The 12,873-nt window shown below is 47.1% G+C and overlaps 1 protein-coding gene across 7 annotated transcripts in view; it reads right to left on the bottom strand.

Moving 5' to 3' along the window:
* Positions 1-3,218: 3,218 nt before the first annotated feature.
* The window catches only part of CSNK2A1 (casein kinase 2 alpha 1), a 55,599-nt gene continuing 45,944 nt past the window's right edge, over positions 3,219-12,873 (bottom strand). For all 7 annotated transcript variants that reach the window (XM_053247895.1, XM_053247900.1, XM_053247894.1 and 4 more), the window contains 4 exons: positions 11,862-11,962; positions 10,297-10,445; positions 8,371-8,457; positions 3,219-6,105 (listed from right to left, as the gene is read on the bottom strand). In XM_053247895.1, coding sequence (XP_053103870.1) covers positions 5,990-6,105; positions 8,371-8,457; positions 10,297-10,445; positions 11,862-11,962 — 453 coding nt within the window. In that variant the 3' untranslated portion in view covers positions 3,219-5,989. The remainder of the gene's footprint in view (positions 6,106-8,370; positions 8,458-10,296; positions 10,446-11,861; positions 11,963-12,873) is intronic.

Here is a 12,873-nt window from a genome sequence, read left to right as displayed (position 1 = left end):
TTGTCCAAACATCTGACACCCATCTTTCAGATAACTTTACTATAATATCAGCTGAAAAATATGTCAAGCTCATTAATCTTTTAAAATTTCAAAAACTATTTAGCAGTAGACGTAGCCAGACCAAAAAATGCTGAAAAACTACAAATTTCAGTATGCTGGGGCTCATGAAATACCCAAATACTATGTGGAGGTGTACTTGGAAAACTAAACAAAAGTGCCTAATTCTCTAGTATCACTATTGACTTTTCCCAGATAATCTGAAAAAAATTAAAGGATATGCAGAGTAAACTGTGTCACTGCTTGGAATATATTCTAGTATTTCAGAAAGATAGTTAAAATGAGAGAAAGAGCAAGAAACTCCCAGTGGGCCTTAATACTAAGGATTTCACACTGATTCAAAGACAAACTCACCATTAATAACCATATTATTAAGACATCACATTTAACTCACTATTTACAAGAAGCAAAGTAAGAGCAAATGAATACAATCCTAGCTCATAAGCTTCAGCTCAGTATTCACAAGCCCTGATTCTCTGTACATAAGTGCCAAACTGAGTATGTGTACAGTGACATATATTAAATTATTTTTTTTTACCTGTAGCCCCTTTGGGGTACTTCCTATAGGCTGTGGGGGGGTGTTACCCCTCCCACTGCTAGCCTCTAGGGCCTCGCAGAGACCATTTGAGCATGTGCAGTGGCCATTTTTTGTGTGGTTTTTTAAATGGCCGCTGAAAACAAAATGGCCACCACACATGCTCAAATGGCCTCTGCGAGGCCTGGCATAGCCTAGGGCCTCACAGAGGCCATTTGAGCATGCGTGGTGGACATTTTGTTTTTGGTGGCCATTTTTTTTAAAAAAAATAATTTTGAGAATTTGCGCCCCCCCTTCAAGTGGTGCCCAGGGCACGTGCCCTGCCTGCCCTACCCTAGATACGCCCCTGCCTGCAGCAGAAGGAATAGGCAGTGTTCAGGCCGTATCTAGGAGATGGAAATCGGAATGTCAGCGCCCTCTGCTGGCCAGCCCGGGACAAACCAAGCAGGCAGCACTACCAAGTACAACATTGCTACTTTTGTTAACTGGGCAATAGAACAGCTAGTTATTAGCCTAGACCAGGGCTGCACAACTCTGGCCCCCGTGCAAATGTCAGACTACAACTCCTACAATCCCTCACTATTATATTAGCCACTGTGGCGGCAGATTTTGGGAGCTGTGGTGCAAATTAAGCAGCCAGAGGGCCAAAGTTCTAGAGTCCTGGCCCAGACCAACAGTTCCCAGTCCTGGGTCCCCACTTACCCTTTCCTTATCACTGGAAAGGACTAGGTTTGCCCACCTTCTGGCGCAGCTTCCAGCAACTTTGCTCCCCTTAAAGCCCACCCCTGTGCTCTAAGCAGGGGAGCGTTGCACATGATTAAACTTCAACACTTCAAAGATCAGCCTTTGCAAAGGCCAAGTAGTTACCGTAGTTCCATTGCTCTATGAAGAAGTTCCTCCTGATGTTCAGCCAAAACAAGACAGAGCATTAGAGGTTTGGGGCAGCAAAGACGTTCACTTGCCCTCTTCTGTGAAATCTTCAGAAATCTATGCCATGCCCAACCCCACTAATTCAACACACACACACACACACACAATCCCCTCAACCTTTCTTAAAGGACTAGTTTCCCAGACTCTTAACAGCCATTGCTGCTCACCTCTTCCAAGGCATTAGCTGTCTCTCATTTTTTCAGACATAAATCAGGAAGGACTTTGTCCACTACTTCGTTTAAATGATTGACCATGCCCAGGACAGAAATGTTACAAGGCAGAAACTTGAGCAACCCCATAAAAGTCTCCTTCCAGTTTGATAAGTCACTGAGGAGTCTTTGAGACTAGTTTTCCGACTAGCCATGAATCCACCCGACAGTATCATCTAGCCTGTCTTTCAGGAGTTTGCTGACCAAAATGTAATGAGGAACCGGGCCAAATGCTTTGCTTGAAATAAAGATAAATGACACCCACAGTGCTCCCACCATCCCCCAAGCCAGTAACCCAATTAAAAAAACAAGATCAGTCTGGAAGGATTTTTATAGCTTCAAGCACATCTGAGAGAGCTTTTTAAAATCATTTCCTGCCAAATGATCAACACATTTAATACACTTTTAAAATAAATATTTTTAAATGACCGGTCTCAGCAGCCCTCGTCTTAGGAGTTCTTTTGTATGAGGGAAAAGAGAGAATGCTTCTAAAGATGGTGCTGGTACCTGTAGTTTTTAGAAGGTGTTTTGTTTTTGTTTTTTTAAATTAAGTCTGCTATTTGATTGATTGGAACACACTTTTACACAGGAAGATGCTTTAAGTAGAGTCAGACGATTTGTCCAACTAGCTCAGTATTGTCTACACAGTGGTTTTCAACCTTTGCCTTTATGTGGGCCACTATCTTCCCATCGAAGCTTTTGTGGACCACTACATAAGCAAGCCATTTTTAAACATATTTAACATAGCCTATGGCTGATGGGCATCAAACTTGTATTTCAAGGGATACTTAAAAACGCAACTATTTCTAATTATGTTCACTCAAAAACATATTGCACTTGTCACAGCACATTTATCTGCAGTAGGCCTACCAGTGGGGAAAACTAAACGAATGAGAAGGCTGTTACATTATCTCCCCACCCCCATGGACCACCTGCAGTATTCTCATGGACCACCAGTGGTCCACGGACCACTTGTTGGGAACCACTGGTCTACAGTGACTGGTGGCAGCTCTTCAAGGTATTAGGCAGGAGTCTCTCCCCGCCCTAGAAGGAGATGTTGCCAGGGATTGAACCTGGGACCTAGATGCTCTTCCCATGAGTTATGGCCCTACTCCTTAAGGGGAATCTCTTACAATGCTACATGTAATCACCCATCCAAATGCAAACCAAAGAAGACCCTGTTTAGCAAAAGGGACCATTTATGCTCATCACCACAAGGCCAGCTTTCCTTCCCAGACACCTTTTTAATCATGCTGGAGTTTTAACAGATTCACTCAACTGGCCATTAAATTTTATAGCCCTAGATCTCACCCATCTGATTTCAAGTATCTATACCACAAATACCAAACCTGTAAAGAAGAAGAGCATCTCAACTGCAAAACAGGGTGTCAGAAACAGCTCCAACTGAAACACACACTTGGAAATTCATCTCTTTCCTCACACAAGGAATCCCAAAGGCTAATGTAGTAATTGACTATTCAGTGGGATGCAGTTTGTTTCACTGATTTTATTAAAAAAAATTAAAGACCTCCATGGCACAACTTCTTCCCAGCACAGTTAAGGGTTAGTTTTTTGTTTTTTTTAACAATTACAATACAATTACAACCAATAAATTCAAAAGGAAAAGAACCAAAACTCTAAATTTCAACAAAAGGGGGTCACTTCAAACAAGATTTAAAAAACCTTTTAAAAAACTTTTTTTTTTTAAGTTAAGTTGCCAACCGGACTGTTATATTGGCATTTTATTTTCCCGCCATCTAACACAATGCAGAAAAAACAGGAAGTGCTGAGAAATTAAAAAAAAAGTGTTCTGATACAAGGTATACAGATGAGGTAATTTACAACACAGACGTTGTTACAATCTGCAATTTCCTCCTGCCCTCCTTGCGCTGCTGCCTGCTTGGGGAGCAAAACACTGGCATAAGCACTTTGTACGGGGCAGGAAAATGGTTGCATTACCCCCAGAACCCCCAACCCCTTTTTAAGGTCTGGTGGGTGCTGGGGTGCCTGCCTGCAGCCATGGGTGGGTCCTTGCTCTATCTGGCTTCCCTCTTTTGCCCCACTCACCACATTAAAAAAAAAGTTTTTTTTTAAAAAAAAGGGGAGACAGGAGGGGAACCAGTCACCTGCTTGAGAGTTCTGTGTAGGATTCAAGCTAATGCCAACAGAGACATTTTATTTCCTGCACGCTGTGCTTCTGCAGCAGCCTATATGGCCCAGCCTCCCCATCAGCTCAAGGGCATGAGTGTTCCGCCACCACCACCACCACCAGGGATCTCCACAAGTGAGTAAAGGTACTATCGTGTCAATTCACCAGTCATTTTCTTACTTGAAATTCTATTGGGGGTGGGGCGGGGCTGGGAGAAGAGACCAGGGCGGCTCAGGGTCTCTCACTCCATATCCTGTGATTTGTTCCTGCACAGCTCATACCCTCAGTGTCCTACCCAGACAAAAAAGGAATAAAAAACAAGCAATACGTGGTGACCCAACCCCCAAAGTTGCACACACACATTTATATATATTTATTCAAATCAAGTGATGAACGCTCTCAAGACAAGCTCATGGGGCTCCCACAAAGCAATCCACCTCTTGAAGTGGCTGTTGAATGAGGAGGTAATCCTGAAGTGAAGGGGCGGAGGCGCTTTCAGTCTCTCCCCAACAGTGGTTTGAATTCGGTGAACAGCAACACTGAGCAGAAGAAACTGGGAACTTTCCTTCCCTACTCCCTCCACCCTAAAATCCCAGTGCAGCCAAGGTGAGAAAGGAGAACGCATGACGAACCATCCTTTTTTTGTTCCAGGCGATGCTTTGGCTTGTGAGATGCTTCTGATAAGGCTTCTTAGCGCTGCTCGCTACGATAACCAATTCTGTGCAAGGTGCAAACATGAAGTAAAAGTAGCCCATGCCTCAAAGCCCCAAACTGCGACTGAGAGGCTGCAACTTTGTACAGAAGTACGCAACACTGGCCCAGGGAGAACCTCTGCACAGGCAACTCAAACCTAACCTTTGATAAATAAAAAAACCCAACAGTATATTTACAGCAAAGAATTCCACCAATGGATCTTTCCGCATAAGGACAAGAGTTATATATATATACACACACACACACAGAGGGGTAAGCAGATGTTCTCCACAGTTAATTTTGATGTCTACCATTTTGTTCTGTTTGTTTAAAGTCACGGGCTGCTCACTCCTTCCTCTCCGAGTCTATTTGCAAGGCTGCAAGCTACTTCTCAACCCCTCAACACAACAGCATCTCCCACCACATGGCACATGGAGAAAAGTGGGTGGGCAGGTGAACACCCCACAGCAGTCAGCATGGTCCAATTTGGGAGGAAGTAGCTGGCCAGAAGTTTAAGTTACTTTTAAGAGATATCTAGGGACAAATTCATTCCTAGAATCCCAAACCAAGGAGATGTCCTTAACTTTTGATGGGGGTTAGGGTGGGGAGAAAAGCAACATGGGACTATATCGTTTGCCCTATGCCAGAACACCTTTCATGGAGAGCAGGAGTGGGCTTCCTTCCAGTTGATCAGTAACCTGGAGACTTTTGACTAAGAACTCATGCAAGGAAGGGAAGAGTTGGCGATCCAGGTGGCTCATGGGAGGAGACCCAGTTCCTACAAGCAAGCTACCAACCTGCTGGCCTTTGCTGCAATGCGAAGGGGGACTTTGTTTACTATCTCTGCACATGGAGTCTTCTCCCACGCCGCTCAGAAGCCAAGTTAAGACGCAGAAACCAGTAGGGTGAACGTGATTGCTACTTAACACGCCACTGGCCCTCCCTGATGCCTTTGAAAGATCTGCACAGTTGACCGCTCTCAGCAGGAGAAAAAACACAAAGGCTGCCCTCTGCCTTGCCATCAGCCAGCAGAAGGGACAGGAAGAGAGAGAGCCTGGAGCCAAGGTGGCCTCACCTTGGATCTTAAGGGAGAAAAATGGTAGCGGTGAACGGGGTGGGGAAGAATTGTCCACAAAATACTCCATCTGCGGGTTTTCTCAGGGATTCCCCTGAGTTACGAAAAGTTCAAGTAAAAAAAGGGAAAAAAATTCGGCCTATAATTTTTCTTTATGACTGAACTACTAGAAATCCACAAGCAACTGTTCAGACATCGCTCCTCCACAGCATCCCCTCCCTTCCCCCTCCCCCAACACTGGGCGTGAACGGCTGCTGTTGTCCTGGAGAAGGGGGGGAGGGAGCACCTCAGCCCCCCCTGGCTCTGGTCAGGCATCTGGGAGACGGGAGGCGCGGCCTCCTCTACTGCTGGGCTCCCGCGGCAGCTGGAACTGGCAGACCGAGGGTGTTGGCAGCAGCAATCACAGGGGAGCCTGCGAGGGGCCCAAGGGGGGAAGATGTTGGCACCGAAGAAATACCTGCAGGGGAAGGAGAACGGCCGTTAGAAACGGGAAAGGGCCTGCTTCACCAGAGAGCATGTCATTGCACCTCCTTTCTCAGCCAAATAAGAGCATCCCGCGTCTCTGCCCCCAAGTTCACAAATGAAAAAGACAAGAGACCCAGAGGAATCAGTGTTCCCTCTAACAGGGATTCCCAGTTGTTGTTGACTACAACTCCCATAATCCCCAGCCAAAGGCCAATGCAGTTGGTGATCCTGGGAATTGTAGTAAACATCATCTGGGAACCCCTGTTAGAGGAGGCTGGTGAGTGGAGGGAAAGGTTAGAGGAGCAAGATCATTTTGATCACAGGAACACAAGTGGCGAGTCTGAAACAGGCATGAACCAGGCTGCTTCCCCCGTGCGGATGGATGTTCTTGCCAGGTCAGAAGTGGGGCAACTGCCCGGTAGGTAGCCTTAGCCCTCCAGTAGCCACAGAAAGTCTCCTCCTTGCCAGGGCAGCTTACCAGCAACAACCAAGTGTGTGGCTCTTTTGCAAGTGTGCAAGCTCCCTACAACTGCTCCTTCTTCAAGTAAAGGGCAGTTTCAACAGCATTTCTGGGCTGGTGAACAGATGCAAACAGGAAAAGCAGGAGAGGAAGCTTCAATGATGGACTAAAAATGTGTGGTGTTGGGTTTTTAAAAATTAAGACCTGTGCACTTCTGGGGGTGGGTGGGTGCTCTCCCTCAAGGATACGGATAATACAGAGGGTTGCTTTGTTTTAATCACTGCCCCTGAGGAAGAACATTCATGCCCCCACCCCACACAGACTGGGCTTTTTTCATGGAATGCTTTGTGGCCTCCACAGTCAACCAGCAGATGCAACTGGACTGCTCAACACCGACTTCACATGGGCCAGATTCACTCTGAAGAAGCTGGCTGGCCCAGCAAGTGTGTGAATCTTTTGAAGGAAGACAGAAGAAATTAAGAGGAAGGCTGATCCTGCCCCACAGTGTCAAAGGAATACGCTTACTCTTAAAACAGTTCTGTAATTTGGGATGGATAGATTAAATAAATACTGTATTTATCTGAATCCAGTCCCCCCCCCCCAAGTTCTTTGACATTAGAAAATGGGGGTTACCTTAAAATCAGAGTGCTATTCCTTCTGGGTGAACACACGCATAACCTGTATTTAACCTCTGGGACAGAACATGCACATGCGAGTCAGCCCAGCACTTTCCTAAGCAATTCTGCAGCACCTTGCAAGAGAGGAGCAGCAGCAGCAGCTGCCGCCACCATATAAAAACTGAGACTGAAGTGGGCAGTTGGGAAATGCAGGCATGGTCACTGGGAACTTCTTTTTGTTGCTGCTGGTAAAGGAACTGCTTTGTATTAAGAGGAGGCTGGGTCAGGGAACGTAGCACAACCTACAGTCAAAAAAGGAAAGGAGCTCTCGGAAAGCAAGGGCTTTCTCTAATGTCAATATGCAGACTTTGCAAAGGACAATGCCAGGCACGTTCATATTAGTAAGCCAACACTTGGGATCGTGTGAAAAGGGAACCCTGAACTGAAAACATCAGGTGGTTAAAAACCAACTGGAGTCTCTCTCACTGAGGACTGGTGATGCTGGGGTGGGAAATAATCACATCTGCACACATGCTCCTCCCAGTTTTTACCCATAAGCTTATCAATTGCTTTCCCCCCAAAATATGCTAAGTGGCTTATCTGCATGCTGGTTAAAACAGAGCCCTCCTGCTGCCCTCCCGCTCTTGTCAATCCAGGAGTTCTCCCTTGCTCTGTCGGCCTCAGCCCTCCAGGCCACGCGTCTGTGTTCTGGCCACTGCCAAGCACACCACAGGCACACAGCCAGCGGTTTGCAGCACTGCCCAGCAGCCTGTGGGGTTACCTCATGGCCTTCAGCCTTATCCACACGGAGGTGGGAGTAAACCTGTTTCTGGAACTGTAACACTTCAGAGCCCAGGGAAGCGACCCCACGGCTGCACACCTCCCCATAGAGGCACAGAACTCTCCCCCTGGCATCTAGTAGGAAGTTCTGTTCAGATGGGGGAGTCCTCAACTATGCAGTCTCCCTTCCCTGATCGAAATGGCACAAGCTGAGGAACAGTTTCTGCTGCCTTGCCTGTGCTTTGAGTCAACCAAGTCTTCTGTGCCTCCTTGACACACACACTCAGGGGGCTGGTGCATGCTGTAGGAGTGGAATGCCTCCTCCACCATCTCACTCTCTGCAGGAGATGCTCTAGCCCAGACCACTCGCAGATACGAGTGTAATCGGACATGATCTTACCTGACAACATACTGGCGCTGCTGACAGGAGTGCTGCTGCCCGGCATGTTGGTCGAGCTCATCCGAGCCTGGTCCTTCACTATGGGGTCTGCAACAAGAGGCCCCCCAGCACCTCTAGATTAGAGCAGGGGTGAGCGTATTCCACAATTATAACTCCCCTCCCACAAACACCATCTCTACTGGGCACAGAATTCAGGGGAGTGTCTTGGCTTCCATTTATTTAAAAAGGCAATCTTCTAGCTCTTAAGGCTGTGAAAGGAAGCAGAAAAGTAGCTGGAAATGTCTGGTAAAGTCTTGCAAGGTAGGTGGGGGGCAGGGAAACAACTGGGAAACTGGCTTCCTACTACCCCACTTCTGTAATTTTCTTGGAATGCTGGACAAGATAGGCCATGGGCCTGATCCAGAAGAGCTGCTCTTGTGTTCTTATGATATTTTCTGATGGTTGCGGCTCAGCATGGTAGATGCAGAATTATCCAGGTGCTCATGTTTGCAAAACATTCATACAAATGACAGATTTTCTTGATGCTGAATCAGGGATGCTGCAGGGCCAAGTATGCCCATCCCTGAATTAGAAGTCATCTGGACTAACACAAAAGGCAAACTGACTACCTATCTAGAAACACCTGCACACAGGTGCCCACCCACTCTCAGGTAACCATAATCTGCAACTCTGTAAATCCAACAGGACCTACTATCTGGTATAAAATGCAGTTACAAGACAGCTTTTCCCTGGGGAAAACAAAGCAAAAAATCTCAAAGTTTTTATTCTCCTCATGCCTAGGAACACAGGAAACTGTTTTCTCCCAGGAAAGACCATTGGTTCATCTAGCAGCCAGTTCAGCAGCCAGACGACCAGTTTATAGTTATCTTCATTGTATTTCAAGTAGGGGCCACTTTTGCAAAGGAAAAAAAAACACCCCCCCCCCCCCCCAAACATCACTCTTTAATGGAGAGCCATTTCCCAGTCTGCTGACTCTTTAAGAGATAGAGAGCCATCTCTTGGGAAAGCCCTGAAAAGGGCTACACTTCCCAGCACCACGCTGTGCAGGCCTTCCAAGATGGTGCAGGGGCTCAAGAGGGCTCCATTTCCTTTCAAGGGGTCCCACCAGCACTGGACAAAGTACAGCAGTGTGTGGTGGGAATGGATGCCTCTACGTGGTGCCGGGGAACCGTGCAGAGTATCCAGCTTCGGCCAAAACTCCATGCAGGCCCAACCAACAATTAGTCTGGGAGCTGCCCTTGGGGTTGATGGGAGCTGCCACTGGTCACCAGTGGCCTTACAATGAAGAACACGGTCTAAACCAATAGGCAGCAACTCAGCAGGATTTCAGATGGTGGCCTTTCCCTGCTCAAGAGGATCTACTGCATGCAAAGCAGGTCTCTACCACTGGCCCGTCCCTAGGGGCAACTATCTTGAGGAAGATGGCAGAAGCCTCCACTGGTGCGCAGGAGGCAGGGTTTCCATCTACCCTTACGGAACTCCCACACACCTCCACTAGCCTCAAGGCCTGCTGCCGCCGGGATTATAAATACTTTGTGCCAAAAATCTGAATCCTGCATTCATAAAGTTATACGAAAGTGCGTATTTGTTTGCACAGCCTCAAAATTTCCCAAGGATTTGAAAATATTTTGGCAAGAACTGCAGGAACAAAGCGGGCAGAGTTTGGAAAGCCCAAAGATGGAAAGGACTTGGGAGTGCATTTAGCTTTACCTCCTTGGACACAGCAAGTTACATTCAGCTCCTGGTTTAGCCTTCGACACTTCACAACCTGCTGCCAATCTGGTCTCTGTCACCATAAAGGGACAGACACTTGCAACTTTTCTGTGCTTGGGCACCAGGCCAAAAGACACCCAGTTGAAAGCCCTCAGCCCTACCCATATTTCTTTCTCCTACCCATTTCTTGCCCAGTGGGGGTGTCACACTCACAGAAGTAAGGGTGTTCCATGGCTTCTCTTGCCGTGAGCCGGGACTGGTGATCGTATCGCAGCAACTTGTCTAAGAAATCCAGGGCCTCGGGGCTGACCAAGTGCTGGTTCTCACTGTGAACAAAGCGTTCCCATCGCTTACGTGAGTGCCTGTTGGGGGACGGAATGCAGAGTAAATGAGTCCCTTTCTGGCCTCTTTCCACCTTCCCAGCAAATGAATTATTTTGCAAGTCACTAACGTGCTTTCAAACAAAACACATAGGGAGGAGGAGCCTGTGCCGCTAACTCACAGCAAGGTTGCCTACCATTTCTGTAGCGCTTGTGATATGCAGGGCACATAGTCTCATTCTGGGAAATGCAAGCAGTAGCAAGAGAGAAGGAGAAGGAGGTGCCTCTGATGGACTAGGGAGAACATGCACCACCCCCCATGAGGAAAAGGAGGCTGCAGTTGCCAAGCCTGAAGGTACACTCTTCAACACAGAAAGCACATATGGACATACGGAGCCGTCTTCTGCAGAGACAAACCACTGGTCCATTGAGCTCACTATTGTATACTCCGGCTGGCAGTGGCTGTCCAGAATTTCAGACAAGGTCTTTCCCAGCTCTGTCTGGAGATGCTGCCAGGGATTGAACCTGGGACCTTCTGCTTGTGAAGCACACACTCGAGGAAGGGCCATAGCTCAATGATAATGTGAGCTTGCCATAAGCCCACATCCCTCCAGTGGGACTCACATCCCCACACATCTCAATTCAGCAGTTATTTATTGGGATAGCAATGTGTCTCCCCTTACCCCATTTCATCTACAGGCACAGACATTTCCCCTGCTAACTGGGCAAAGATACGCCTTTCAAAGTCGTGGCTCCCTTACATTTAGCAGGGGGAATCAACTCTTCTACAATGAAGCACAGCACAGCATCTCTCCAGTAGCTGTTTTCTGCCATCTCCCTTAGGTCTCGCTTTAGACTGTGAGCTCCTTTGGGATAAGGGACTATCTTTTCATGCTACTTGCTATATTTTGAGAACTCTGTTGTTGTTGAAAAGCAGTATATAAACATAAAATAATTATTTTGTAATACAACACTTCAAGACTGGATCAAAGCCATAAAAAGCAACACAGTATAGGTATGCCAATTACACACATTTCTGGAACTTTAGTTGGGTTTACCTTACCAAGCATTAAGTGATGCTAGCCTGATGCTTTAAAAAGGGGGTTCCCAAACATTGTTCACTACAACTCCTATCATCCCCAGCCACAATGGCCTTTGGCCAACTTGTGGCTGGGGATGATGGGAGTTTTAGTCCATCATCATCATCTGGGGACCAAAGTTTTAAACCAACCCTATCATAGCTTAAAAGCTGGTGTAGCATTATACCCAACAGACTAACCTACAACTTAGAGACAGTCTCTGGTTCAAGTGGCACCTTTGACCTGAATGTGCTAGATGTTTCTAGGCAAGCCCTTCCCTCTCAGCCTCAGCCCATCTGCAACATGGAGATAATGCCTGCTTATCTTATGGGGTCACTGTTACAGCATATGCAAAGTGCTAAAGTACTGACTAACATACCTGCCCAAGATGTCATTGAAACGGGGGTCGAGCTCAATGTTGTATTTGTCAATGTAGTCGTACAGATCTTCTGTCCCCAACACCTTGGCTATTCTCACCAACTGTGAATAGACAAAGTGCAAGGCCATCAAACAGCTGTGCAAACTTGCACAAGAGGTGGGGCTCCCTGCTGGGAGACTGCCAACCACAGAACAAGTTCCTGAGGGATAAAGAGACATTAAAAAAAGAAGAAGCAGGTTCATCACTGACAAGAGCTGTGAAATCACAAGAGTGCTCTAGACAAGACCTCACGGGAAGAGCCATGCTTGGGTTAGGGGAAGCTAGACCTCAACAGGCAATAGCTTCGACTGGTAATGGTGCTCACAGATACTTCAGCCATGACAAGGTCATCTTCTCCTTTACTAAACAAGGAGCTTTTCTAGGTAGTTTTGAGGTATCAGAAAACAGGATTCCTGGTCAACACCGACAGCTCTTCTAATCCCCGAGAGCTGCTCCATACCTTTCCAGAGTGAATTTGCAGAGCAAGCCCTTGCAACGTGTTTGGTAAGGAGAGTAATCTTACCTAGGATGATGGAAGGCTGGTTCACACAACATTTAAATTATCTGACTTCTCACACCTTGCATGGCTTGCATCTAAAATGTGTGAACTTGCGCTATAGGTAATCAGTTCATTTCACACTCAAACCCAAGTTCTGTCCATGGAGTTTGATCCATGGTGGCTCATGTGAACACTGCAGACATTATCTTCTTATCTTCCACTGGGGACTAGGGATGTGCACGAACAGGTTCAGAGGCCCTTTTATGGATCTCCGAACCAGTTCAAAAGTCTGGCGGATTGGTTGGTTCAGGGAGGAGGGATAGCTTTGAGGACCGCGGAGGGTTATCTTACCCCCGCTCCTGCCGCGGTTTCCCCCACTGGTGCTGTGGTTTAAAACTGTCCCGCAGCGCGTCAGTGCACCTCGTACCCAGAAGTGCCTGGTGCACGTTGTGACATGCATACTGCGCACTTCTA

The sequence above is a fragment of the Hemicordylus capensis genome, chromosome 4 (assembly GCF_027244095.1).
Source record: "Hemicordylus capensis ecotype Gifberg chromosome 4, rHemCap1.1.pri, whole genome shotgun sequence".
NCBI classification, from domain to species: domain Eukaryota; kingdom Metazoa; phylum Chordata; class Lepidosauria; order Squamata; family Cordylidae; genus Hemicordylus; species Hemicordylus capensis.
This window is presented reverse-complemented; position numbering and strand designations above follow the sequence as displayed.